We start from the raw sequence: 27,016 nt of genomic DNA, 5'->3' as shown, positions 1-27,016 counted from the left end.
ACTGACCAGGCACCAGCTCACGTTGATTACCGCGGCGCGGCCATCCTATGTCGCGGCGCGACAATAGGCGTGTTCAGAATCTGTTCACCATGACACTTTTTCGAAAAATGTTTGCTATGCTACGCACCTCCGATTCACATGTAACTTGTTCTAACATGCTTATATATGATTAAAAACCTTAGAAAAATAGTTCGTGACCCGATCCGAACGTGTTGACTTTTTCGTTGAATTTGACTTGACCAAAGTTGACTTTTGTCCAAACTTAACCAATACTTGTTTAAACCGTTCTAATCTTCTTGCATACTTGATTCACATGCTTTATAATCGAGTCGTAATGAGCCATATGACTAATTGAACACTTTGACCAACCGTGTTTACCGATATTGATACGAACCTATTTGTTTAGGTCAAGACTAGCATTCGTTCTTGCACACGTTACCTTGTGAAGTACAATTTACTATTCGTACAACCAAGGTGAGATCATAGTCCCACCTTTTCAACAACTTTTACTTTTAAACTATGGGATGAGAAACATATACGTATCATACTTTTATGCTTTGAACACAAGTACGAAAACAAACATTCCACAGCGAGTTTGAACAAAAAGCCTCAATTCAATTATCATTAGTTACACTTGCAGGGTGTAAACGTGAACTTATTTTATGTGAACACATTGGGCTTGACGAGCCCTCATTCGGACGGTTCGCTACCGTTAGCGGATGAAATATATTTTCGAGTATAGTGTATGTTCTAACACTACGTAACAGGGTACAAAACAGTTAAGTCTTGATAATTGGGTGCTCGCGAACATACTTTTGGAATACAAACGATTTGGATAATCAACTATATTAAATCTTGTGGTTCAAAAACAACGTTACTAATACACCTATGATTTCACCAACATTTTTCGTTGACAGTTTTCTATATGTTTTCCCATGTCCTTAAACGTTATGTGATACATGCTTCCGCACTCTTTTTGATACTTGCTTGGATGTCGAGTATATATGCATACATGGAGCATCTTTTGGCTTACTTTCAAAATTGTGTCGCATCGGTTTCATTTGTACGTTAAACATTGTATTGTAACTAGTCGTGGAACTACCTTTGTAAACTTGAAACACTTTTACATTTGAAATGAATGCGACATATTTTGGTTAAACATCATTTTAAAGACTTATGACCACGTAACGGGACCTAAGTAGACGGTGCCGTCAATGACGATTTTGTCGGGTCGCTACAGATGGTATCAAAGCGTTGGTTGTAGGGATTTAGAGTTCATTGGTGTCAACCCCGAGTCGTAGGGTACATTAGTGAGTCTAGACTACAACCGGCATATAGACTTGAAGTAGGAATTACTTGACTACTTGTGCATTTATACTCGAACTCTTCGATTCATATCTAACTTATATTCCATCTTAATCTCACGTTGTTTAATTTGATTGACACGCCACCTTGACTTCGTGAAATAATGTCGAATGCACATATGAATTAGGATAATATAATTTCCGGGATTATATTACGGTGACTCATATGAACGTTCCGACATTATGACATAAAGAATTTAAGGCGAGTCAAGAAATTTTTTTCTCTTTATCCTCATTCCATATCATGGTTAGTATTATTGAGAATACTAATCAACGATATTCTTGTGTTTTGAAGAAACAATGCCTCCTCACCGTGTACCATGCCATGAAACACCCGAACAAGCTCTACAACGAATGATAGCCACCACCGTGGATGCGGCCATGGCCGGTCACTCATCCAATAACAACAACAATAACAACAACCACAACAACAACAACAATGGAGCCGGTAACTCAAACGAGGGATGCTCCTATAAAGCTTTCATGGGGTGCAAACCTCACACTTTCGATGGAACCGGGGGACCGGTTGTGCTCACCCGATGGTTTGAGCAAACGGAAGCCGTCTTTAGCATAAGCGGTTGTCGGGACCAAGACAAGGTCAAGTACTCCACTCACACTTTCTCCGGTGTCGCTCTCACTTGGTGGAACACCTATGTACAATCGGTGGGTACCGATGAAGCCCACGCCCTCTCTTGGACTGATTTAAGGGAAAAGATGATCATCGAATATTTCCCTCGTGAAGAAACCCGAAAGCTCGAACAAGAGCTAAGAACTTTAAAAGCGGTCGGGAACGATCTCAAGGCTTATAATCAACGATTTTCTGAATTAACCTTGATGAGCCCAAACCTTGTGAACCCCGAGTCTTCAAGGGTTGAACTTTACATGGATGGTCTTCCAAAGAGCATCAAACATGGGGTAATGTCATCCAAACCCACTAATCATTAAGAAGCTTTGAATATGGCCCGCAAATTGATAGAAACAGTGGACGAAATCGTAGTACCGGCACCTAAAGCTGAGGATAAATCGGGTAGAAACAAAAGAAAATGGGAAGCCTCCCAATCAAGCAACTACCACAACAACTTCACCAAAAAGCCTTTCATCTCCGACGCCAAGAAAAGTTATGGCGGAAATAAACCTTTTTGCAACAAATGCCACAAACATCACTATGGTGAATGTGACAAATCATTTTGCCACCGGTGCCAAAGGAGTGGTCATGTGGCCAACGATTGTAGAAGTACCACCCCCGTCACTCAAAAGGGGCCCAATGCACCAAAACCGGGTGCTTGTTTTGAATGTGGCCAAATGGGTCATTTTAGAAATGCATGTCCGAAGAAGAAAGTCAACCCCAACACACTCGGCCGAGCTTTCAACATTAACACCCAAGAGGCCTGAGATGACAATGAACTAGTCACGGGTACGTTTCTTCTCAATAAATCTTATGTTTCTTGCTTATTCGATTCGGGTGCCGATAAATGTTTTATATCCAAGACTTTGGTTCATACTCTTAGCACTCCATCACTCCCCCTAGATACTACTTATGCCATTGAGGTGGCCAACGGGAACCTATTGAGTGCCGACACATATTACCGGGGGTGTACGTTAAACATTTTGGGAAATGAGTTTGAAATTGACTTGATACCCATGGAACTAGGGAGCTTCGATGTAATAATCGGTATGAATTGGTTAGTCAAAACGAAATCTCACATTCTTTGCGATCTTAATGCAATCCGGATTCCTATCGAGAACGGTGAACCCTTGATTGTTTATGGCGATAAGAGTTGCACCGGACTCAACCTCGTCTCGTGCCTTAAAGTTAGAAAACTACTCCATAAGGGTTGTTTTGCGATCCTTGCCCACGTTAAGAAAGTCGAGTCTGATGAGAAGCATATCGATGATGTGCCAATTGTTAGTGACTTTTCCGATGTATTTCTCGACGAATTGCCGGGTCTTCCACCTCATCGACCAGTTGAATTCCAAATCGATCTTATTCCGGGAGCCGCACCCGTAGCACGTGCACCGTATAGACTTGCTCCATCTGATATGCAAGAATTGCAAAGTCAAATTCAAGAACTACTTGACCGTGGTTTTATCCAACCTAGCCATTCACCATGGGGCGCTCCGATTTTATTCGTTAAGAAGAAAGATGGATCCCAATGAATGTGTATCGACTATCGTGAACTAAATAAATTGACGGTTAAGAACCGATATCCTCTTCCACACATCGATGACCTCTTTGATCAATTACAAGGATCTCGTGTATATTCGAAAATCGATCTCCGCTCGGGTTATCATCAATTAAGGGTTAAGGGGGAAGATGTCTCCAAAACCGCTTTCTGGACTCGTTATGGTAGTTATGAATTTCTTGTAATGCCATTTGGTCTCACTAACGCACTGGCGGTGTTCATGGAACTTATGGACCGCGTGTGCAAACTGTATCTTGATAAATTCGTTATTGTGTTCACCGATGACATCTTGGTCTATTCTAAAAGCGAAGAAGAACACGAACAACACCTTCGACTCGTGCTCGAACTCTTGAGACAAGAACGACTCTATTCCAAATTCTCCAAGTGTGAATTTTGGTTGAAGGAAGTTCAATTTCTTGGTCATGTTGTAAGTGATCATGGTATTAAGGTCGATCCATCAAAAATCCAAGCCATTAGCAAATGGGAAACTCCTACTACTCCTACTCACATTCTTCAATTCTTGGGTCTCGTCGGGTACTATCATAGATTCATCGAAAACTTCTCTTTGGTTGCACGTCCTCTAACCGCGTTAACTCACAAGGGAAAGAAATTCATTTGGGCGACCGAGCAAGAATCCGCGTTTCAAGTCTTGAAGACAAAGCTAACCACCGCTCCTATCTTGTCTCTTCCCGAAGGCAATGATGATTTTGTTGTATATTGCGATGCCTCGAAACATGGTTTTGGGTGTGTATTGTTGCAACGAAAGAAAGTCATTGCTTATGCCTCTCGACAACTAAAAATTCATGAACGGAACTACACGACACATGATATCGAACTCGGAGCCGTTGTCTTGGCACTTAAAATGTGGAGACACTATCTTTATGGAACCAAGAGTACTATCTTCACCGATCACAAAAGCCTCCAACACATATTCGACTAAAAGCAACTAAACATGAGACAACGCCGGTGGATTGAAACTTTAAACGATTATGATAGTGAGCTTCGTTACCATCCCGGGAAGGCAAACATAGTAGCCGATGCCTTAAGTCGAAAGGAAAGAGCGGTGCCTCTTCGTGTCCGAGCTTTAAACATCACCATTCACACCAACCTCAATAGTCAAATTCGTGTAGCCCAAGACGAGACTCTCAAGGATGAAAACATCTCTCTCGAACACTTGAACGTCCTCATCTCTAGATTCGAAACTAAAGAAACCGAACTCCGATATTTTGCCGGAAGAATTTGGGTACCTAGTTATGGGGACCTACGAAGCCTCATATTAGATGAAGCCCATAAGTCAAGATATTCGATTCACCCCGGTGCCAATAAGATGTACCACGACCTCAAGGAACAATATTGGTGGCCGAACATTAAAAGGGACGTCGCTACTTATGTTGAAAAATGCCTAACTTGCTCCAAAGTCAAAGCCAAACATCAAAGACCATCCGGACTACTTCAACAACCCGAAATCCCGCAATGGAAGTGGGAAATGATAACGATGGATTTTATCACCAAACTACCAAAGACGGTGGGCGGTTATGATACTATTTGGGTTATTATTGACAGTCTCACCAAATTCGCGCACTTTCTAGCCATGAAGGAAACCGACAAAATGGAGAAACTTGCACAACTTTACATTAAAGAGATCGTCACCCGTCACGGTGTACCCTTATCGATTATTTCTGACGTAGATGGCAGTTTTGTTTCTAGATTTTGGTGTACTTTACAAGAAGTGTTGGGAACGCGTTTAGACATGAGCACCGCATATCATCCACAAACCGACAAACAAAGCGAACGCACAATTCAAACCTTGGAAGACATGCTACGAGCTTGCGTTATCGATTTCGGAAAAGCTTGGGACAAGCACTTGCCTCTCGCCGAATTCTCCTACAACAATAGTTATCACGCGAGTATTAACGCCGCACCAATTGAAGCATTATATGGCCGAAAATGTCGTTCTCCTCTTTGTTAGGCCGAAGTAGGCGACACACAAATCACCGGACCCGAACTCATTCATGAAACAACAGAGAAGATCGTTCAAATCCGAGATAGGCTTAGGACGGACCGAAGTTGTCAAAAGAGCTATACCGACAAAAGACGCAACGACCTTGAATTTCAAGTCGGTGACCGCGTAATGTTAAAAGTCGCACCTTGAAAAGGTGTAATCCGTTTTGGGGAAACGCGGGAAGCTAAATCCGCGGTATATTGGTCCTTTAGAAATCTTGGAGCGTGTTGGAACCGTTGCTTATCATTTAGACCTTCCGCCTCAATTGAGCTCCGTTCATCCTACTTTCCATGTGTCAAACTTGAAAAAGTGTTTTGCCGAACCCGAACTCGTCATCCCTCTCGAGGAACTTACTATTGATGACTAACTCCACTTTGTAGAAGAACCGGTTGAAATTGTGGACACCTCCGTCAAGACGCTAAAACAAAGCCGAATCCCGATCGTTAAGGTCCGTTGGAACGCCAAAAGGGGACCCGAGTTTACTTGGGAAAGACAAGACCAAATGCAAGGAAAGTATCTTCATTTATTCGCGGATTTGGAAACGCAAGATCTCGAGGAAGAAACAACGACTACTACGCCTACTTAAATTTCGGGACGAAATTTCTTTTAAGGAGTAGGTAATGTAACATCCCGCCTTTTTCCGTTTACTTTCCGTTTAACTATTTTAAAGTCCGTTGTATAATTATAACATCTTCCGTTAATACGCGTTTTAAAATATCTCGTTTAGGTAATTCACATACCCGCTGTTGAACTTGAGGGACTAAACTTGCCAAGAGGTAAAAGTCTTGACTAGGTCAACTAGTCAACAAGCCTTCTCCTCCATTCATTTCTCCTCTCTCTCTCTCTTTTACTACTTCAACTTTTCTCTCAACTTTCAAACAAAGAATCATCATCTAAATCCAATCTAGCAAGTATTTTGCAAAACAAATTACATATTTGGAATCCTTGCAACTTCCTCTTCGATTTCATACCGATTTCATCAAGTTTGGGTAACTTTCTAAAATCACTAGATTCTTTGTTCTTGATGTTTTTAACTTACAAAAGTGTTAATTAGTGTCTATGGCTCAAGTCCAACATGAATATATGATTTGTATGTTCGATTTCGTTGTTTTGAGTAACTAGCATGAACTTGTCACATGGGTGTGTTTAATCTTGGGTTTTGGGTGACTAAATGTTATTAGATGTTAGAAGTGTATGTATTAAATGTGTTACTAGCATCACTAGCTTCAATTTGATGTGTAGGTTGATCAAGAATGCTTCATTAACATGATTATTGATTTTGTGATATTGAGTTAGGGTTTGATATAAGAAAAATAAATTTTTGATGCACTGAATGCTTTGCAATGTTGTTTGTAAGTGTTTAGTTGCATTGTATGCGTAATTATCTACGAAACGGCGTATCATATGTGTGCATTTAATTCCCGAATCATAATTGTGCATTTATGAAATTGAAGCATTAATGATGAGCATTAATTGATCATTTAATTTGGATATTCGATTATTGCAAATGATGTTTTTGATTGATGAAACGTGTTTAGTTGTATTCCTTGTCAAATTACCTTTCCAGCGATATAAGATACGTGTCGTAAGAGTTTACGGTTTGTGTTTTGTGTTTAAATGAAATTTGGTTTGAGACTTGGACAATTGAAACTGACCAGGCACCAGCTCACGTTGATTGTCGCGGTGCAGCCATCCTATGTCGCGGCGCGACAATAGGCGTGTTCAGAATCTGTTCACCATGACACTTTTTCGAAAAATGTTTGCTATGCTACGCACCTCCGATTCACATGTAACTTGTTCTAACATGCTTATATATGATTAAAAACTTCAGAAAAATAGTTCGGGACCCGACCCGAACGTGTTGACTTTTTCGTTGAATTTGACTTGACCAAAGTTGACTTTTGTCCAAACTTAACCAATACTTGTTTAAACCGTTCTAATCTTCTTGCATACTTGATTCACATGCTTTTATAATCGAGTCGTAATGAGCCATATGACTAATTGAACACTTTGAACAACCGTGTTTACCGATATTGATACGAACCTATTTGTTTAGGTCAAGACTAGCATTCGTTCTTGCACACGTTACCTTGTGAAGTACAATTTACTATTCGTGTCACCAAGGTGAGTTCATAGTCCCACATTTTCAACAACTTTTACTTTTAAACTATGAGATGAGAAACATATACGTATCATACTTTTATGCTTTGAACACAAGTACGAAAATAAACATTTCACATCGAGTTTGAACAAAAAGCCTCAATTCAATTATCATTAGTTACACTTGCAGGGTGTAAACGTGAACTTATGTTATGTGATCACATAGGGCTTGACGAGCCCTCATTCGGACGATTCGCTACCATTAGCGGATGAAATATATTTTCGAGTATAGTGTATGTTCTAACACTACGTAACAGGGTACAAAACAGTTAAGTCTTGATAATTGGGTGCTCGCGAACATACTTTTGGAATACAAACGATTTGGATAATCAACTATATTAAATCTCGTGGTTCAAAAACAGCATTACTAATACACCTATGATTTCACCAACGTTTTTCGTTGACAGTTTTCTATATGTTTTCTCAGGTCCTTAAACGCTATGTGATACATGCTTCCGCACTCTTTTTGATACTTGCTTGGATGTCGAGTATATATGCATACATGGAGCATCTTTTGGCTTACTTTCAAAATTGTGTCGCATAGGTTTCATTTGTACGTTAAACATTGTAATGTAACTAGTCGTGGAACTACCTTTGTAAACTTGAAACACTTTTACATTTGAAATGAATGCGACATATTTTGGTTAAACGTCATTTTAAAGACTTATGACCACGTAACGGGACCTAAGTAGACGGCGCCGTCAATGACGATTTTGTCGGGTCGCTACAAAACAAATACATTACCTAATTCACTAGAAAATTTGCATTTTTACGCCTATACTATGTTCAAACTACATAAGAGACATAACCTTAAAAGAGTTTTGTAAATTATCTTCTTTTTAAATTGATTAAAATTTAAAAAAAAAAAACCTTTAAAAAGGATATCAACCATATTTAGCACATGAAAAATTAGGAGTTCGCCTACGTATGATCAACACGTTTGACCATCGCATACTGAACACACACGCACACGACCGGAGGCGTCAACAATTGCCTTTGAATTTGGGCGAGTTGCTTTGAATTTGGGCGAGTTGCTATGTATCTTTAAAATCTGTACTTACAATCACACTAAAGCAATGCTACAATGTTAACGGATTCAATTGCAGCCGGAACAACCATCTCCGGTGGTAACGCAAACGGCGTTAATAATAAGCATAACGTTTTTGTTTACGGCAGTTTATTGGTAGACGACGTCGTTAGTGTTCTCCTTCACCGTGTCCCCCAAAATTCTCCGGCCGTCCTTCACAGCCAGTTAGTCTCTATATCTCTCGATTTTTGAAGTTTGATTTAGGTTGTATTCTCGAGTTTTCTTTTAGCGGAAAAGAGTGGAGAAGAAAGGGGATGAGAATGTTTTACTATCCTTCCCAATCCGTTCAAATATGGGCGGAGAGTTTTGGTGACAAAATCTAAAGGTACTATCCTTCCTAATCATCTCTTCTCCTCTCATTTCCGCTGAAATTTAAAACTCGAGAATCGCTGTTTAATGTATCAGTCTCCTCTCCTTTCCATCCTATATACAGTACTTATTCGTGTTTATTTGATTCTAGATTTTGAGTTTTAGGTTATTTAAACCATAGGTTTAATTGATCAATTGCTGCAATCATATAGTCATTCTATGTAATTTGTGTGCTTCTGGTCAATACTTACCGCTTCTATTTCAGCCTACCAGGGATCAATGTGTATGTTTTTTTTTTTTAATCTTTTGTTACTTCATTTTTGAATAATAGTTGGCATAAATTGAATATTGTTGTTGTATCTAATATGCTAAAAAAAGTACTCCGTGAATAGTTTGTGTGCACTGTCAATAGGTAGTAAATTAGCATAAAACTTAACTAATCCTATAAACATACTAATATAGAAACAGAAATAGAAATAGAAATTACGTTTATATGTAAGTAGAATATTATTATAACTAACATACAAAACACAAAAGAACATTGCATTGCATCGTAGTTGTAGTATATTTGTATGTTAATCCATCCATGTACATCTATAAATGTAAGTTTAAAAAGATTGGAAGTCCCTCTCGATAGTATAGCTGTCATTGTGTGTTTACCAAAGAGAAGTTATCTTTTTCTAACTTTCGTTATAGACTAAAGACATACCTTTGAACAACTTACAACGATTTCATCGACGCTGACCAAATTTTACAAAGACAATGAGGTTTGTTCCGTTATATAAACGTGTCTCGTGAATCGTGATCGTATATCTCCAAATTCAGTATATTAAATCTGCTTAATGGCATCTCCGTTATGGCTTATGTTCTTAATCACTATCATATATTCTCTTATCCTTAGCGACATTATGGCAGCTGATGCCAATGATCTCAAGGCATTTATCTAATTGAGATTCAAACAACTTACCATTATCAATATTGCTAACTTTTCTTTGTTTACAAGTTTGATCAGATTGTTATCTGTAATACCATATAAATGATCATTTTCACGTGTTTTCTCTTTAAATTTTGCAGACATACATTGTGTATATGGGTGAACTTCCAAAGAGTGATTTATCAGTGGTGTCACTCCATTCTCGCATGCTACAAAAAGTAGTTGGCAGGTACCTGTGTTTTTCTTTCTTAAAAAAAAAAACATTATGACTACTTATATGTTTCTACCACGTCGTACTTGTTGAGTACTTCAAACTTAACGATTATGCAAAAAGATATCTTTTGAAGGAAGATCACTGAGATCTAAATGCAATCGTGCAGCCGCACATCAAAATCTCTACTCAGAAGCTATAAGAGAAGCTTTAATGGGTTCGTAGCGATCCTAACAGAGGATGAAAAAAACCAAATAGCTCGTGAGTGAGTTTTTAAGTTCCAATATTATTCTTAAAGCTGTTACCTATTAACTACAGTGAATGAAATAAAAAAATAACTGAGTCATAAGGAATTGATATAGTTACCTTGGTTATAATTTGTAAGAACTTTTAAGGATGGTTAGAAGAAGTTAAAATATTATTTTCTTTTAATTTAGGTATGGAGGGAGTAGTATCTGTGTTTGAAAACAAATTGAAGAAATTACATACGACAAGGTCTTGGGACTTTATGGGCTTCCCTCAAGATGTGAAGAGAGCACCGTTTGAAATTGACGTTATCGTTGGAATGCTCGATACTGGAGCCTGGCCAGAATCCGATAGCTTCAATGATGACGGTTTTGGTCCTCCACCACCCAAATGGAAAGGCTCATGTGCCTCCCCCAATTTTACCTGCAACAAGTACTTATATTGAATCATTTTATGATATTACTCCTTATTGGGTTAGGAAAATGATTTATTTGTTTCTTATTCATTGCGTTTGATAAAACTGAATGATTAAGCGTTGAATGGTTCGTTAACTGAATGATTCAGACTGAATAAAGTTGCTTCTGAATGACAATAACCAGTTTGATAATCATTCTGAATTAATAATGAAAATGATATAAAATTACCTTATTAACCTTTAACGTGAATAAAAACTACGATATAATTGTTTAATAAGTGTTCTTGATATAATTTAAAGAGAATATTACATAAAATTTTTGTACTTAATAGTTAAGAGAGAATTCCAACTCTGAATGGTTCAACACTGAATTATGAACGCATCTGAGGTTAGAAACAAACACACTGAATGCTGAATGTTTTAGCATTTAGCGTTGAACCATTCAATTAAGAGGTAAACAAACGTACCCTTAGTTAAACTAGAACAAACTAAAACTGATATTGGATCTCATATTATATTCATTTTATAGTTATTTGTTTTGTTATTGACATGACATACATTCAGCAAACTGATTGGAGCAAGATACTACAAGACTGACGAAAGTGATGACGGGGACGAACAGTCAGCAAGAGATACTGAGGGGCACGGGACCCACACTGCATCAACTGTAGCTGGACGTTCAGTTAACAACGCAAGCTTGTTAGGTCTAGCTAACGGAACAGCTAGAGGTGGTGTTCCATCAGCACGTATAGCCGTGTATAAAGTGTGTTTTCCAGGGTATTGTTCAGAAGCAGATATTTTGGCAGCTTTCGATGATGCGATAGCTGATGGAGTTGACATCATATCTGTTTCCATCGGAAGCCCTTTTCCTTTGGACTATTTTGAGGATTCTATTGCCATTGGAGCTTTTCATTCGATGAAAAATGGAATTCTCACATCTAATTCTGCTGGAAATGAAGGTCCTTTATCTGGATCAGTTGCTAATTATTCACCCTGGTCACTTACAGTTGCTGCCAGTACCATTGATCGCAAGTTTTTAACTCAAATCGTGTTGGGTAACAATATGACTTATCTGGTAAGCTTATTCAACATTCCTCTGAGATTTCAATCGCAACAAATTGGTATTTATATTTGAATAGATTTAAGCAAGAGGGAAACACTTTTTTGGGGGAAGTAAAATTTTTTTCTGTTTTTTTTTTTTTTTTTTTGAATTTTTTTACAAACATTAAGATCACGTAAAAATATGAACCTTTAAAAAAGACACTTTGTGATAAATATTACGGAATATTATTTTGACCAGAAAACTGTTGGTTTATTTTGGCTAGTAGAAGATATGTTTATCCCACATTGGTGGGAGGAAGATGTGAGGGGTGAGTGACTTGGTTATATAAGAGGGGCTAAGTCTTCATTCCAAATCGCACCAATCAATACACTTTAAGTATTTGATTATTTCTTTCTTTCTTACCCTTGTTTGAGAGTTGTATTAGTTAAATATTTTGGAGAGTGTAGTTGGCTTAAGAGAGTCGTCTATATCATTGTAACAATTTGTGATATAGTGTATTTTCTCTCTTTGGGGGCCGGTGGTTTTTCTCCTGTTTTGGAGTTTTCACGTTAAATCTTGTGTTGTGTATTGTTCTTATTTCTTTACTATTATTGTTGGGCTGGGTGGTGGGAATTTGTGAGACCGTAATTTTCCAACAACTGGTATCAGAGCGTCAGGTTTGACAGGGGTCTCGGTTATAGGAGTCGGAGTATGCTCTGTGGTTGCCACGGGAGTGGATCGTCCACATCAGAAACGAGTTCTATTGATCGTATAGGGTATCTGGTTAGACAATATTTTTTTTCTGATTCGTAGTAATAGTTGGATTTGTTAGTGGCGAGTTGTGGATTTCCGATTTAAAGGGTCCTGGCTACCTGCTACATCTTTTGGTTATTCGAAACGTGAGCAAAATCAGAGAAAGTGTTGTTTATAGGATACGGATACGATGTCGAAGTTCAGTCCAATGAGATTTGATGTAGAGAAATTTGATGGGATGATCAATTTTGGCTTATGGCAGGTTCAAGTCAAGGATGTGTTGATTCAGTCCGGGTTACACAAGGCATTGAAAGGTAAACCCACCTTTGTTCCCGGCAGTGATTCTAGCAGTAAGTTCGATGAAGAAGAATGGGATGATATGGATTTGAGGGCAGCAAGTGCGATTCGTTTGTGTCTTGCAAAGAACGTGCTTGCAAATGTGCACGGGTTATCAACGGCAAAGGAGCTTTGGGTTAAACTAGAGCAGTTGTACCAGAGCAAGGGCATCTCAAATCGGTTGTGTCTTAAAGAACAATTTCATACTCTGCGTATGGATGGGGGTTCAAAGATTTCAGATCATCTAAGTATTCTTAATGGTATTGTTTCAGAACTGGAGGCTATTGGAGTTAAAACGGATGATGAAGATAAAGCTTTGAGGTTGATATTATTTTTATCATCGTCTTATGAACACATGAAACCTATTTTGATGTATGGGAAGAAAACTCTGAAGTTTGAAGACGTTACTAGCAAGCTCCTATCCGAGGAGAAAAGACTGAAAGGTAACGGGGTCTCGTCATCAGGAGATACGATAGTGTTGTGTTCGGATAGGCAGAAGAGAAACTCTAGAAAGAATCTGACATGCTGGAAGTGCGGGAAGACTGGACATGTAAGGGTTAATTGTCCCGGTGGAGCTAATCCGGCAAATGGCTCCAAAGACGCTAACATTGTCTCCGTTGTTACGGAGAGTGACGAATTCCTCTGAAGTCAAGTCATCCTCATGGTGTGTCCGCGCCACCGTGGAAAGGGATGTTCGTTAGCGGTTCCACAATTACACATGGGCATTGGTTTGGCGTTGATGCAGGCTGTGTGGTGGAAACTGATGTTGTAGCTGATGGGACTTTCGGAAAAGCCAAACAGGGAAGTTGCACCATAAAGTTTCAGCTGGTTGTTCAACAACATGTGCCGAAGTGAAATGCTTGGAATGTGATATTCTAAGTGCTATACTCTTAATGGTGGAGTATGATAATTCTTGTTAAGAGTTGTGATTGTCTGTGATGACAATGATTGTCGGTTTAGACAATGTTCGATGAAGATGCAAGTTTTGTCTCTTGGGAGATAATGTCAACGGCATAAAGATGAGGATCTTGAAGTTGTCGTCGAGGAAGCGTCTACATCGGTGATCCTTGCAATGTGGAAGCATGGTTATCTTCTTCTATCCAAAAGGTGGAGATTTGTTGGTTTATTTTGGCTAGTAGAAGATATGTTTATCCCACATTGGTGGGAGGAAGATGTGAGGGGTGAGTGACTTGGTTATATAAGAGGGGCTAAGTCTTCATTCCAAATCGCACCAATCAATACATTTTAAGTATTTGATTATTTCATTCTTTCTTACTCTTGTTTGAGAGTTGTATTAGTTAAATATTTTGGAGAGTGTAGTTGGCTTAAAGAGAGTCGTCTATATCATTGTAATAATTTGTGATATAGTGTATTTCTCTCTTTGGGGGGCGGTGGTTTTTTTCCTGTTTTGGAGTTTTCACGTTAAATCTTGTGTTGTGTATTGTTCTTATTTCTTTACTATTATTGTTGGGCTGGGTGGTGGGAATTAGTGAGACCGTAATTTCCCAACAAAAACGTTCGAAAAAATAACATTCATCGATAAATGTTCCTGATAACATTCATTGTGATGCATGTTATTCTTCGAGCGATTTTTTAGGGTTTAGAAATTCAGGTTTAGGGTTTAGATTGAGTTTTTAGCACGAACGGTTTAGAATTAAGGGTTTAGGGACTAAACCTAAAACATTAAACTCTAAACCTAAACTCTAAATCGGACTAAATTTTGATAAAAACTTCACTGATGATGAAAAAAAGGCTCGAAGAATACCATGCATCACGATGAATGTTATTTCTTCGAGCGTTTTCTGGTCAAAATAATACAGTAACATTTATCACAAAATGTCTTTTTTGAATGTTCGTATTTTCACCTAATTTTAATGTTTGTGAAAAAAAAAAATTAAAAAAAAAAAAAATTAAAATTTACTCCCCTCCTCCCAAAAAAGTGCTTCCCCTTGATTAGCCCCCTATATTTAAATATATTTTGTGCAGGGGCTGGCTGTAAATACATTCGATGGTGCAATTCATCCGATAGTTTATGGTGAATCAGTGCCTAATACGAAGAAAGGGTATACCTCAAATGACTCTAGGTAATTAACTAATGACCCACAAAATCCCGTTGCCAAATTTATTTTCAAAAAATAATAATATATAAAGGGAACTAAACATAGATGTTGAAATGCAGAGACTGCTATCCGAATTCCTTGGACCCAACTTTGGTACAAAATAAAATAGTGGTTTGTGATAGTACTGAAGGGCCAGAAACTGCGTTAGAATCGGGTGCAAGTGGTGCAGTAATGGGTTTTGGAACCTTGTACAAAGATTTGGCCTTCACTTACCCTCTACCAGCAACTGTCTTGAGTTCCGAAGATGGCAGTGCAGTTCTCCGTTACATAAACTCAACAACGTAAGTCTTACAGGTTAATTAATGACTTACACAAATTATGAAATTAGACATTTAGATTATTCTGAAAACTATGTTTTTTACTGTGTTTTATAGAACCCCAACTGCAAACATCTTAAAGAGTATTGAACCTGTAGACAAAATAGCCCCAGCTGTAGCTACATTCTCATCAAGGGGACCAAGCCGAATTACACCAGACGTACTTAAGGTAAAATTTGATTGTTTGGATCTCATTATTAGTCTCTAAGATCATATATCTATAATATGTTTAAATTATAAAATTGTTTTAGCCTGATTTAACTGCCCCTGGAGTGGATATTTTGGCCGCGTGGTCAATGGGTACAAGTGTCACCGGACAAGGGGGAGACACACGTGTAGTTCCGTACAATATTATATCCGGAACTTCTATGTCTTGTCCCCATGCCGCTGGTGCAGCAGCTTACGTTAAATCATTCCACCCTACGTGGTCCCCAGCCGCCATAAAATCTGCCCTCATGACCACTGGTACTATTTTACATAAAGTTCACTTGAATATGATGTTAAATTTATGAAATTTATTTGCAATTTTATCCATGGCAGCTGCAACAATGAGTCCTTTCAAAAACACTGACGCTGAATTCGCATATGGTTCTGGACATATCAACCCATTAAACGCTATTGACCCAGGTTTGGTCTACGATGCTGGGTAATTAGATTTCGTTTCATTTTTATGTGGTCAAGGCTACAATGCCACAACTTTAAAAATTGTTACTGGTGATGCAAGTAGTTGCACAGCAAAGAATAATGCAACTGTTTGGGACTTAAACTACCCTTCCTTTGCTCTATCAGCCCAACAATCGGGTAGTATTGTTCGAACCTTTAACAGGACAGTTACTAACGTGGGTGCATCAGAGTCCACGTACCAGGCTAATGTGGTTGCACCACCAGGGCTTGTGGTGAAGGTTGACCCAAGTACTCTAGCGTTCAAGACTGTTGGGCAGAAGCAATCTTTTGTGGTGACAATTGACGCAACAATTGGGTCTAAGACGCTTTCGGGTTCACTGGTTTGGCGTGATGGAGTTCACAATGTAACCAGTCCTATTGTTGCGTTTCTGATATAATAATGGCTTCCCTTGTCTTCTTGTAAACTTACACAATCCATTTTCATAAACTATGCAAATGCAATGTAATATAAGCTGTATGTAATTCAACTTTACTGATGTGCTAATTGCATTTTCATAATCTAGAATCTCATATGATACATTTTCTTTAAAAAAAGTACGATTAGTTTTATTAAATATATCTGTAAATTAATAAAATATATATTAACATTTGTTAATGACTTTGATTTTTCTTACTAAAACGACTTTGATAAGCATCACCAAACAAAAAAAAAAAAAAAAACGAAAATGAAAAAATAAAAAGAGAGAATTTGCAAAGAAGATTGAAATGGAACTAAAACTTGTGTCTATTTTTCTTAAATAAGTACAATTTTAAGTAAGGATGATCTGTTATTTATCTAAGCATCACAAGAGGACTTTAGTGGTTAAGAAAGCATCATAATGTAATCACGGAGCAACCCGGTTAGGATCCGATAACAAAGTAGAAATAATCATAATCATCCTTCATTAATTTTCAATTATTAATGAGCATATTTGTGTCCTATAATTCACGAGTTCAATTCCGGCAATTCTTTCCTTTTTAATTTTTTTCCAACAACAACAAACTCAATATCGCATTAGCAGAGTATGGGGAGGTAAGACGTTAACAATCATTCCTCTATCCTAAAATAGAAGAGAAGTCATTTTCCAACAACAACAATAAAAAAAAAAAAAAAAAAACATCACAAACGCAATAAAAAAAAGGTCTCATGAAACCAGAACAATCCACTGGGCTGTCATCCTAATTCGTTAGACAAAAATTCAACATATTAAAGTTGGATATATTACGTCATTTATTGCATTACTTGTAAGATTGGATATTTGGACTTTCAGATATTCCTTTGCGTTTACACTATTATTATTCAATCGTTTTACTCTATTAAAGTTGGCTGTATTAACTAATTAATATCGACATGAAATATCAACCGATATTTGTGTTGCTTGTATGTTTGGACTGATAAACAAATCCAGTTGTATACGGGAAAATTAAAATTAATATTGAGTATTGACGATGAACTTAACCAGATAATAAAGTCGATTTACAAATGATTAAAGATTGTACATCAATATCTCTTTATCTATCAATATCAATACTTGAACAAAATAGAAGTTATCTAATATCCGGTAACATAACAGATTAGGCCATGTAAGATATTGGTCCTAATCTTAATAATCCATTTCCCTGCAAATTAAGAAAATAATTATAAACGTTTAAAAATGTCCAAATGATGTTGGCATCAATGAATCATGTTATGTCCTTGTTTGGACCTAAGTCCCAAACATCACTGACAGTATATTTTTTTGTCAAAGACGTTTGATGCAAGTATAGGTGATGGTCATAGAGGGGCATTTTTTTATTTATTTCTTATTTCTCGTATATGACACAAAAATGTTGGTAGTAGCTAATGTTAGGATTAATACTTAGCCAAACAACACGATGCACATGTTGAAAGAAAACTAACAAATATTGAAAGCTGATGCAAAATAATGACTGAAAGAAACCATATACATGATCTCAAACGTTATACCTTCTATTAAACCTTTTGTTAACTAAATAAATGAGCAGGGAAGAATATACAATTAGCTTAGTGCCCCCTAGCTATTTCCTATTATAGAGATGAGAGGTATCAATCCCAATAAAATACTTCTCCATAGAAACGCCTTTATATACCCTTGTGTGTCTTTAAATCCAAGTAACATAATCTTTATATAAGCCTAATCATAAAATTTATATACTAAGTACAATAAATATTATATAATTAACTAAGTTACACTTTTATCCACTAATATAAGTTACTACGGAGTATACCTAATTAATTTAAATATCAATTATGAGTTTTCATTCCAAAAGCAATCTTTGAATGTCGTCCATGAATTTATACACAAAGATTATTATATTTTATTTTTCAAATAGAACATGTCGTTTTAATTGGACATTAATGCACCATATTAAACGTGTAAATCCATAAAAATAATTAGTAACGCATATACATCTCACGATAATTAGAGGGCTGGTTTAATACTACACGAAACTTAAGATATATCAAATTGTGGCTCGATCGACAAGCGAAAGTGCAAATATGATGTCGTATATGGGCCAAAAAATAAGACGAGTACATTTCACTGTCTATGTCAAACATGAAATCAAGCGTTAGATGCGGTAAAGGGTTACAACTATAGAAGCATGCCCATTAACCATGCCTTCTTACTTGGAGTAGAACCAAAGAAATTAAGTAATGTCTTCATACCTACAATACATAGAATATGACATCTCAAAGTTATATTTTATATACTTCAAAGTTATATATAAATCGAATATGACATCTCAAAGTTATATTGTACGTACTTAAACGTTATATATAGATATATAAATAGACGAAACGTACATATGGGATGATTTTGTTTTGTTTTTTTCTCTTCTCTCACAAAAACAGAATCTAATTAAATTGAATAGATTCAATGATTTAAGTGAGTTACAAATTGATTTAGACTTTAACACCTCCCATTGACCGGATCCAACGATCTATTACATTTTAACACGTCCGCATAAGCGGAGCTAGTAGGGTGGCCAAAAGTGGCAATGACACCCTCAACAAATTTCATAATCCCATTATTATATATAATAATTTTTGTATTTATTGTAGGTCCTTCAAAATTAACAAGTTTTCCACAATTGGCCTATATTAAGTCCATAGTGTCACCCTTAACGTTAAAACTAACAAGCCTTCCTCAATTGGCTACCCTTAACGTTACGTTAAGTCCATAGTGTCACCCTTAAAGTTAAATCCTGGCTCCGCCATTGCACATCCAGTTGACAATGTTCGTTGGGGTCGATAATGATGACACAAATAATGTAAATTACTTGGATTTGGAGAGATAAGATGTAGTAGACATCCTTTTATTCAAGATAAAGAGAACTCCATATGATTTTTACTTTTACGTACGTCTTTTTGTTGTTAATATAAAAATGTCGTTTTGTTGAAGACGGCTTTTAATTCTTCTTTGTTACTAGGTAATTTCTTATAACTTATGACTGTTTGACAAATTCGCATGATTGGACGATAGAGACCGTATTTGACCAAACGTTGATATATTGATGACTTGTATGATAAAAAGTATATTTCGATGAACAACAAACACATGAAAACGATAACGCGTACATTATAAATTTAACATTGTCAAACTCGCCTCTAAGACGGTTTTTGTACGGCCTGCAACGATATCAACAATATATTTGAGAAACCAATGATGTTTGTGCTTCCTATATATATTAACTAATCTCATTTCTATCCCTTCAAATCAATCAAGATTAATAATACTAATACTAATGGCATCCCCACTAAGGCTACTATTTTTGCTCACCCTCACATATGCTCTTACCTTTACCCACACTCTAGCTGCTGAATCCAATGATCTCAAGGCATTCATTATATTCCCTTTTATTTTTATTTTTATCATTCCAGCATATACATCTAATGTACAATTTTAATAAAAAAAAAACACCATCTAGACGTACTATTGTTGTTTTATCATTTGGTTAAAATATGCATGTGTGTGTGTGTATTAATGCAGACATACATTGTGTACATGGGTGAGGTGCCAAAGGGTGGTCTGTTCTCTGCTTCATCAGTTCACACCAACATGTTACAACAAGTTATTGGCAGGTTATTTATATACTCCGTATTATTTATATATCCAATACTAAATAGTACTGTCGATAAATATATATTTTCCTGAAATTTAAATAACACTTATGGTTGCTAAACCCTGAGTTTGCTTTCAGCAGCCGGGCATCAAAATCTTTACTTCGGAGCTATACGAGGAGCTTTAACGGCTTCGCTGCCAGGCTAACCGAAGATGAAAAGAACCAAATAGCTCGTGAGTTTTTTTAATTGTAACTCAATATAATTTATTATGAAAGCTTAATTATTTTGCTTTGTTCATAGATTACATGATCAAACAATGAAGTCACAAATAATAATTATTGTTGTTTTAGTAAGAAAATAAGTAAGGGTAATGTACGATCTATCATATTAATATTAAAGCATATTATTATAAGTTTGTTATTTACGTTTGCATGCAGAAATGGAGGGTGTGGTGTCTGTATTCCAAAACGAAATGAAGCAACTTCATACAACAAGGTCTTGGGATTTTTTGGGCTTCCCTCAAGACGTTAAAAGATCACCTCTCGAAAGCGACGTCATCGTTGCTATGCTTGACACCGGTGCCTGGCCCGAATCCGACAGTTTTAAAGACAACGGATTCGGTCCACCACCAGCCAAATGGAAGGGTTCATGCGATTCTGCCAATTTCACATGCAACAAGTAATTATATACAATTTTTTCTTCGTATTATTATAAAGAGAAGTGATTGTTGTGACATTATTAATGATCGTATAACATATATTATTCAGCAAACTAATTGGAGCGAAATTCTACAACACCGAGGGAGCTGAGAACGAGGAGCAATCCGCAAGAGATACCGAGGGGCACGGGACCCACACTGCGTCGACAGTGGCAGGACGTGCGGTGAACAATGCAAGTTTATTAGGTCTAGCTAACGGGACGGCTAGAGGTGGTGTTCCATCAGCACGTATATGTTAAAGTCACATTACAACACCAAAGACTAAGTTAGTATGACTTAGTCAACCCTATCTTTTATTTTAGTTATGTTTGAATAAGTTAGTGGTAGGTTGTTCCTATTTTTATGCATTTGATTTTGTCACTGAGTAGTGGAGAAAGTAGTGGCAGTAGATTAGGCTATCTTCAGTTATTTTTATTCTCTGTAAGCCTATATAAGGCATCATGTTTTCTTTGATTTAATATCAGAAAAAGCACAAACATTACGTGCAAAATCTCTGTGTGTTTCCATTTCAATTTCAGCATTTAGCCTTGTTATTTTGTGTGTGTGTTTAGTTAAGTTCAACATCTGGTATCAAGAGCCAGCCCATAAACATGTCTGATCTACAAGTTTTTGGTGGGATTAAGAAATTAAACAATCAAAACTACAACACATGGTCGACCTGCATAATGTCTTATATGCAGGGACAAGATCTGTGGGAAGTTGTGAATGGGAACGATGTTCACCAGCCTACAGCAGAAGACAACAATGGTGTATTAAGGAAGTGGAAGGTGAAAGCAGGGAAAGCAATGTTCGTGTTGAAGACAACAGTTGAAGAAGAGGTGTTAGAACATATCCGGGATGCTGAAAATCCAAAGGAGGCTTGGGATACATTTGAAAAGCTGTTTTCCAAGAAGAATGATACAAAACTTCAACTGTTAGAAGGTGAGTTACTATCAGTGACTCAACGTGATCTGACAATAGCACAATACTTCTACAAAGTGAAGTCTATTTGTCGTCAAATTTCTGAATTAGATCCAGAAGCTCGAATAGGTGAAGCCAGGATGAAGCGAATAATTATTCATGGCTTGAAACCTGAGTTTCGCAGTTTTGTTGCAGCTGTACAAGGATGGCAAACACAACCATCACTTGTAGAATTTGAAAATCTACTAGCTAGTCAGGAGGCGTTGACAAAGCAAATGGGTGCAGTCTCTGTAAAGACCGAAGAAGAAGCACTATATGTCAACAAGAGCAAGTGGAATTCGAAAAACAAAAATGCAAGTGGGTGGAAAAAGAATGATGACAAGACAAAGACTCAAGAAGGTGGTAAAGGGAATCGATCAGAAGACGGTTCAAGTAAACGCTTCAAAGGAAAGAAGTACATACCAAGGTGCTACAGTTGTCAGAAGAAAGGGCACTTGGCAAGGGATTGTAATGCCAAGAAAACAGAAGAGGTCAATAATGCTCAATCAAAAGATGATGATGAGTGGGATGTCGAAGCATTACTGGTGACAGAAGAAGAAGAATTGTCTCTGTCTGTTTCAAAGTCTAAACGACTTAATCATCAACGTGACTGGATTGTTGATTCTGGATGTTCGAATCATATGACCGGTGACAAGGAGAAGCTTCATAACACAGTAAGATACAATGGCAGCAAAGTTGTGGTGACAGCAGACAATACGAAATTATCTATTGCCCATATTGGCAATACTGTTGTATCATCTCCTCAAGGTGATTCTGATGTGTCACTAGAAAATGTTTATCACGTGCCTGGTGTCAAGAAGAATTTGTTCTCAGTTCCTCAAGTAACATCAAATGGTCAATTCGTGCTATTTGGTCCAGAAGATGTTAAAGTCTATGAGAAGATTCAAGTAATTGGTGAACCAATAATGATAGGGAAGAAGAAAGAATCTGTCTACGTGATGTCTGCCGAAACAGCTTATGTTGACAAAACAAGAAAAAGCGAGACTGTGGATCTATGGCATTCACGATTGGGTCATGTTGGGTATGATAAATTGGAAATGATGATGAAGAAGTCACTGGTGAGGGGTCTGCCAAAACTTGAAGTGCGAAAAGAAGTAGTTTGTGCAGGTTGTCAATACGGTAAAGCACATCAACTACCATATGAGGACTCCAATTTTAAAGCTAAAAAGGTGTTAGAACTGGTTCATTCAGACCTATTTGGTCCAGTAAAGCAGGCTTCGGTTGGTGGAATGAAGTACATGATCACCTTTATTGACGATTATTCAAGGTACGTGTGGGTATATTTTCTTAAACATAAATCTGATGCTTTATTGAAGTTCAAATTGTTTAAGGAAGAAAGTGAATCTGAGCTTGGTTCGAGTATAGTGTGTTTACGCACTGATAATGGGGGAGAGTATGTTTCAAGCGAGTTTACAACTTTCCTTCGAGAAAGTAAGATACGTCATCATCTTACGTGTCCTAATACACCTCAACAGAATGGTGTTTCTGAAAGGAAAAACCGACACTTAGCTGAAACATGTCGAAGTATGATGCACTCTAAGAATGTGCCTGGTCGTTTTTGGGCTGAAGCAATGAAAACCGCAGCCTATGTGATCAATAGGATTCCACAACAACGGTTAGCTTATCTCTCTCCTTTCGAAAAAATATGGAATACTAAACCCTCTGTTAGTTTCTATCGTGTGTTTGGATGCGTTTGTTATGTATTTGTGCCTGATCATTTACGCAGCAAAATGGAAAAGAAAGCCATTCGTTGTATTTTTGTAGGGTATGATAACAATCGAAAAGGATGGAAATGTTGTGATCCATCGACTGGAAAGTGTTATACGTCCCGAAATGTCGTGTTTGATGAATCATCTTCGTGGTGGACTTCAAACAATGAAGAAGCACCACATGGAGAAGTACCTGATCAGGAACAAAAAGAAGAGTCAGAAATACAACTTGTTGCAAAAGATAAGCAAGTTGTAGAGGATGATTCTGATAATCAACAAAGTGAAAGTGACAGTCCTTGGCAAACTGGTGTGCATCAAAGAAATGAAGAGGGAGAAGGATCACAGTCAGTGAGAAGATCATCAAGAATTCGAAAACCAAATCCAAAATATGCTAATGCAGCGATTGTAACTGATGAGGAGGTTGAACCAGAATCATTCGAAGATGCATCTCAAATTGTCGAATGGGATGCAGCCATGAAGGAAGAAATAGATGCATTGGTGAGAAGTCAGACTTGGGAACTAGTACCAAAGCCGAATGATGTTAAACCCATCTCATGTAAATGGGTGTACAAGATAAAACGTCAAGCAAATGGTTCAATCGAACGTTACAAGGCACGATTGGTAGCAAGAGGGTTTTCACAGCAATATGGGATGGACTATGATGAAACGTTCAGCCCTGTAGCTAGACTCACAACAGTACGTGTGCTACTAGCATTGGCAACAAATTTGATTATTTTTGTCGTCAACTTGGAATGGAGAAAGTTGGTGTTGAAGGGGAGTGTTAAAGTCACATTACAACACCAAAGACTAAGTTAGTATGACTTAGTCAACCCTATCTTTTATTTTAGTTATGTTTGAATAAGTTAGTGGTAGGTTGTTCCTATTTTTATGCATTTGATTTTGTCACTGAGTAGTGGAGAAAGTAGTGGCAGTAGATTAGGCTATCTTCAGTTATTTTTATTCTCTGTAAGCCTATATAAGGCATCATGTTTTCTTTGATTTAATATCAGAAAAAGCACAAACATTACGTGCAAAATCTCTGTGTGTTTCCATTTCAATTTCAGCATTTAGCCTTGTTATTTTGTGTGTGTGTTTAGTTAAGTTCAACAGTATAGCCGTGTACAAGATTTGTTTTCCAGGTGGTTGTGCATCGGTCGATATTTTGGCAGCTTTTGATGATGCAATAGCTGATGGAGTTGATATCATTTCTCTTTCGGTTGGGGGTTCTTTCGCTTTCGATTACTTTGAGGATCCTATTGCCATTGGAGCTTTTCATTCTATGAAGAACGGGATTCTTACGTCCAACTCAGCAGGAAATAGCGGTCCTAGCCCCCGATCAATTGTTAATCTTTCACCTTGGTCGTTGTCCGTTGCAGCCAGCTCCATTGATCGAAAGTTTTTAACTCCAATTGTGTTGGGTAACAATATGACTTATCAGGTAATTAACGAATAATTAACGCAATTGTGTTGCCATAAATGGTTCAATTCTTTGATCACTAGCTATACATGGCTAAATCTTATTTAGGGACCAACGATAAACACATTTGATGGAGCGAATTATACAATAGTTTCTGGTGCATCAGTGCCTAATACCAAGAAAGGATTTACATCAGATGATTCTAGGTAATCAAATATGTTTCATTATATTGTAATAAGAGTTACTTTAATGAAATAATGGTGGTAATGAAAACTGATAATTTGTGACGAAATGTAGATACTGCGAACTGGATTCCTTGGACCCAATTGCAGTGAAAAATAAAATTGTTGTATGCGAGGATATCAGTGGGCCCGATAACGCTATATTAGCAAACACAAGCGGTGTGGTGATCGAAGGTGATTTGGGCTATGAAGATTTGGCTTTCGCTTGGCCTCTACCAACAACATATTTGAACAGCACCGATGGCAATTCAGTTCTAAAATACTTGAACTCAACAACGTAAGTCTAGCACACGCATTGCTTACTTAAGTAACATTCTTTAATTTACTGCTAATTCTTAATTATTATGCTTGTAAAATTGTAAATTGTAATTAATAGAACACCAACTGCAAGCATTATGAAGAGTATTGAACCTGTAGACAAAGCAGCTCCAACTGTGGTTTCATTTTCATCAAGAGGCCCAAATCCAATCACACCAGACGTTCTTAAGGTGCATTTCATAAGGCCCGTTTATTATAATTAAAAAAATACAAGATAACATTCATGTAGCTAACTGCTTTAATTATATTAATTTATTTATACTTTTGTAGCCCGATTTAACGGCACCTGGAGTGGACATTTTAGCCGCGTGGTCATTGGATACAACCGTGACCGGATCAGAGGGAGACACACGTGTTGTACCGTACAACATTGTATCTGGAACTTCGATGTCTTGCCCGCACGCTAGTGGAGCTGCTGCTTACGTTAAATCATTCCACCCTAATTGGTCCCCTGCAGCGATTAAGTCGGCCCTGATGACGACAGCTACACCAATGAGTCCAACCAAAAACACCGATGCTGAATTTGCATATGGTTCGGGCCAAATTAACCCGTTAAAGGCCGCGGACCCTGGTTTGGTATATGACGCCGGTGAATCAGATTTCGTGTCATTTTTATGTGGTCAAGGTTACAACGCGACAAATTTGAAGATAGTGACTGGTGATTCGAGTGCTTGTACTAAGGCCAATAACGCAACCGTTTGGGACCTAAACTATCCTTCCTTTGCTCTCTCGGCTAAACAATCTGGCAGCCTGGTTCGAACATTTAACAGGACGGTCACAAACGTGGGGGCAGCAGAATCTACATACCAGGCTAAGGTGGTTGCACCAACCGGGCTCGTGGTTAAGGTAGAACCGAGTAGTCTAGCGTTCAAGACTGTTGGTGAGAAACAATCTTTTGTAGTGACAGTTACTGCAACAATTGGGTCAAAGGCGCTTTCGGGTTCGTTGGTATGGAACGATGGAGTGCACGATGTTACCAGCCCAATTGTTGCGTTTCATTCTTAAATCGGAGTATTTTATCTCATTTCTTTTTTCTGTTCAAAATAATTATTCTCCGTTTACATTATTGGGTTAATTGCATTTCAATATCTTTCTTATTTATAGTTTACACATACAGATAACAATGTTGTATTTAAAAAGATCGAATCTAGGGATGTATTATTAATTCGAAGTCACTTTGAAATAATTCTTTTTCGATGTCTTGATTAAAACATACAACTTACACGAATATATCATATATGTTGTGATATCATAAAGTTATGATTATATGGCCGACAATTTATTCTACATATTTATCAATCCACCAAGTAAAAGACAAATATGAAATCTTGTGAGTAGATTTTATACAGTAAAGTTTAGTATTATAAATACCAATTGAAATGTAAGGATATGATGCGCCGATACTTTCATAATAGAAATTATTTTC

The 27,016-nt window shown here is 37.4% G+C and overlaps 2 protein-coding genes across 2 annotated transcripts; both read left to right on the top strand.

The window, feature by feature from the left end:
• The first annotated feature begins 9,947 nt into the window (after positions 1-9,947).
• On the top strand, positions 9,948-16,674 carry LOC139899768 (cucumisin-like). Its single transcript, XM_071882604.1, is given in 10 exon segments — positions 9,948-10,040; positions 10,180-10,268; positions 10,420-10,511; positions 10,688-10,928; positions 11,476-11,986; positions 15,029-15,126; positions 15,222-15,443; positions 15,537-15,648; positions 15,731-15,944; positions 16,020-16,674. Coding segments are annotated over 10 exon segments (2,193 nt in total). The 3' UTR covers positions 16,541-16,674.
• Positions 16,675-19,907: 3,233 nt separating this feature from the next.
• LOC139895844 (cucumisin-like) lies at positions 19,908-26,736 on the top strand. Its single transcript, XM_071878395.1, has 10 exons — positions 19,908-20,000; positions 20,153-20,244; positions 20,364-20,458; positions 20,664-20,904; positions 20,994-21,178; positions 24,729-25,051; positions 25,139-25,236; positions 25,328-25,549; positions 25,649-25,760; positions 25,861-26,736. Exons 1-10 carry the CDS (start codon positions 19,908-19,910, stop codon positions 26,593-26,595), a joined length of 2,196 nt encoding a protein of 731 aa, XP_071734496.1. The 3' UTR covers positions 26,596-26,736.
• The last annotated feature ends 280 nt before the right edge of the window (positions 26,737-27,016 follow it).

The sequence above is a fragment of the Rutidosis leptorrhynchoides genome, chromosome 3 (genome assembly GCF_046630445.1).
Source record: "Rutidosis leptorrhynchoides isolate AG116_Rl617_1_P2 chromosome 3, CSIRO_AGI_Rlap_v1, whole genome shotgun sequence".
Lineage (NCBI taxonomy): Eukaryota > Viridiplantae > Streptophyta > Magnoliopsida > Asterales > Asteraceae > Rutidosis > Rutidosis leptorrhynchoides.
The sequence above is the reverse complement of the archived record's forward strand: the minus strand, read 5'-3'. Positions and strand labels throughout refer to the sequence as shown.

Excerpts from the sequence above, each read along its gene's own strand:
- LOC139895844 (XM_071878395.1), top strand. The coding sequence starts at position 19,908 with ATGGCATCCCCACTAAGGCTACTATTTTTGCTCACCCTCACATATGCT. Across the intron at positions 21,179-24,728 it reads TGTTCCATCAGCACGTATAT|CCGTGTACAAGATTTGTTTT; the intron begins GTTAAAGTCACA and ends TCAACAGTATAG. Across the intron at positions 25,761-25,860 it reads TCACACCAGACGTTCTTAAG|CCCGATTTAACGGCACCTGG; the intron begins GTGCATTTCATA and ends ATACTTTTGTAG.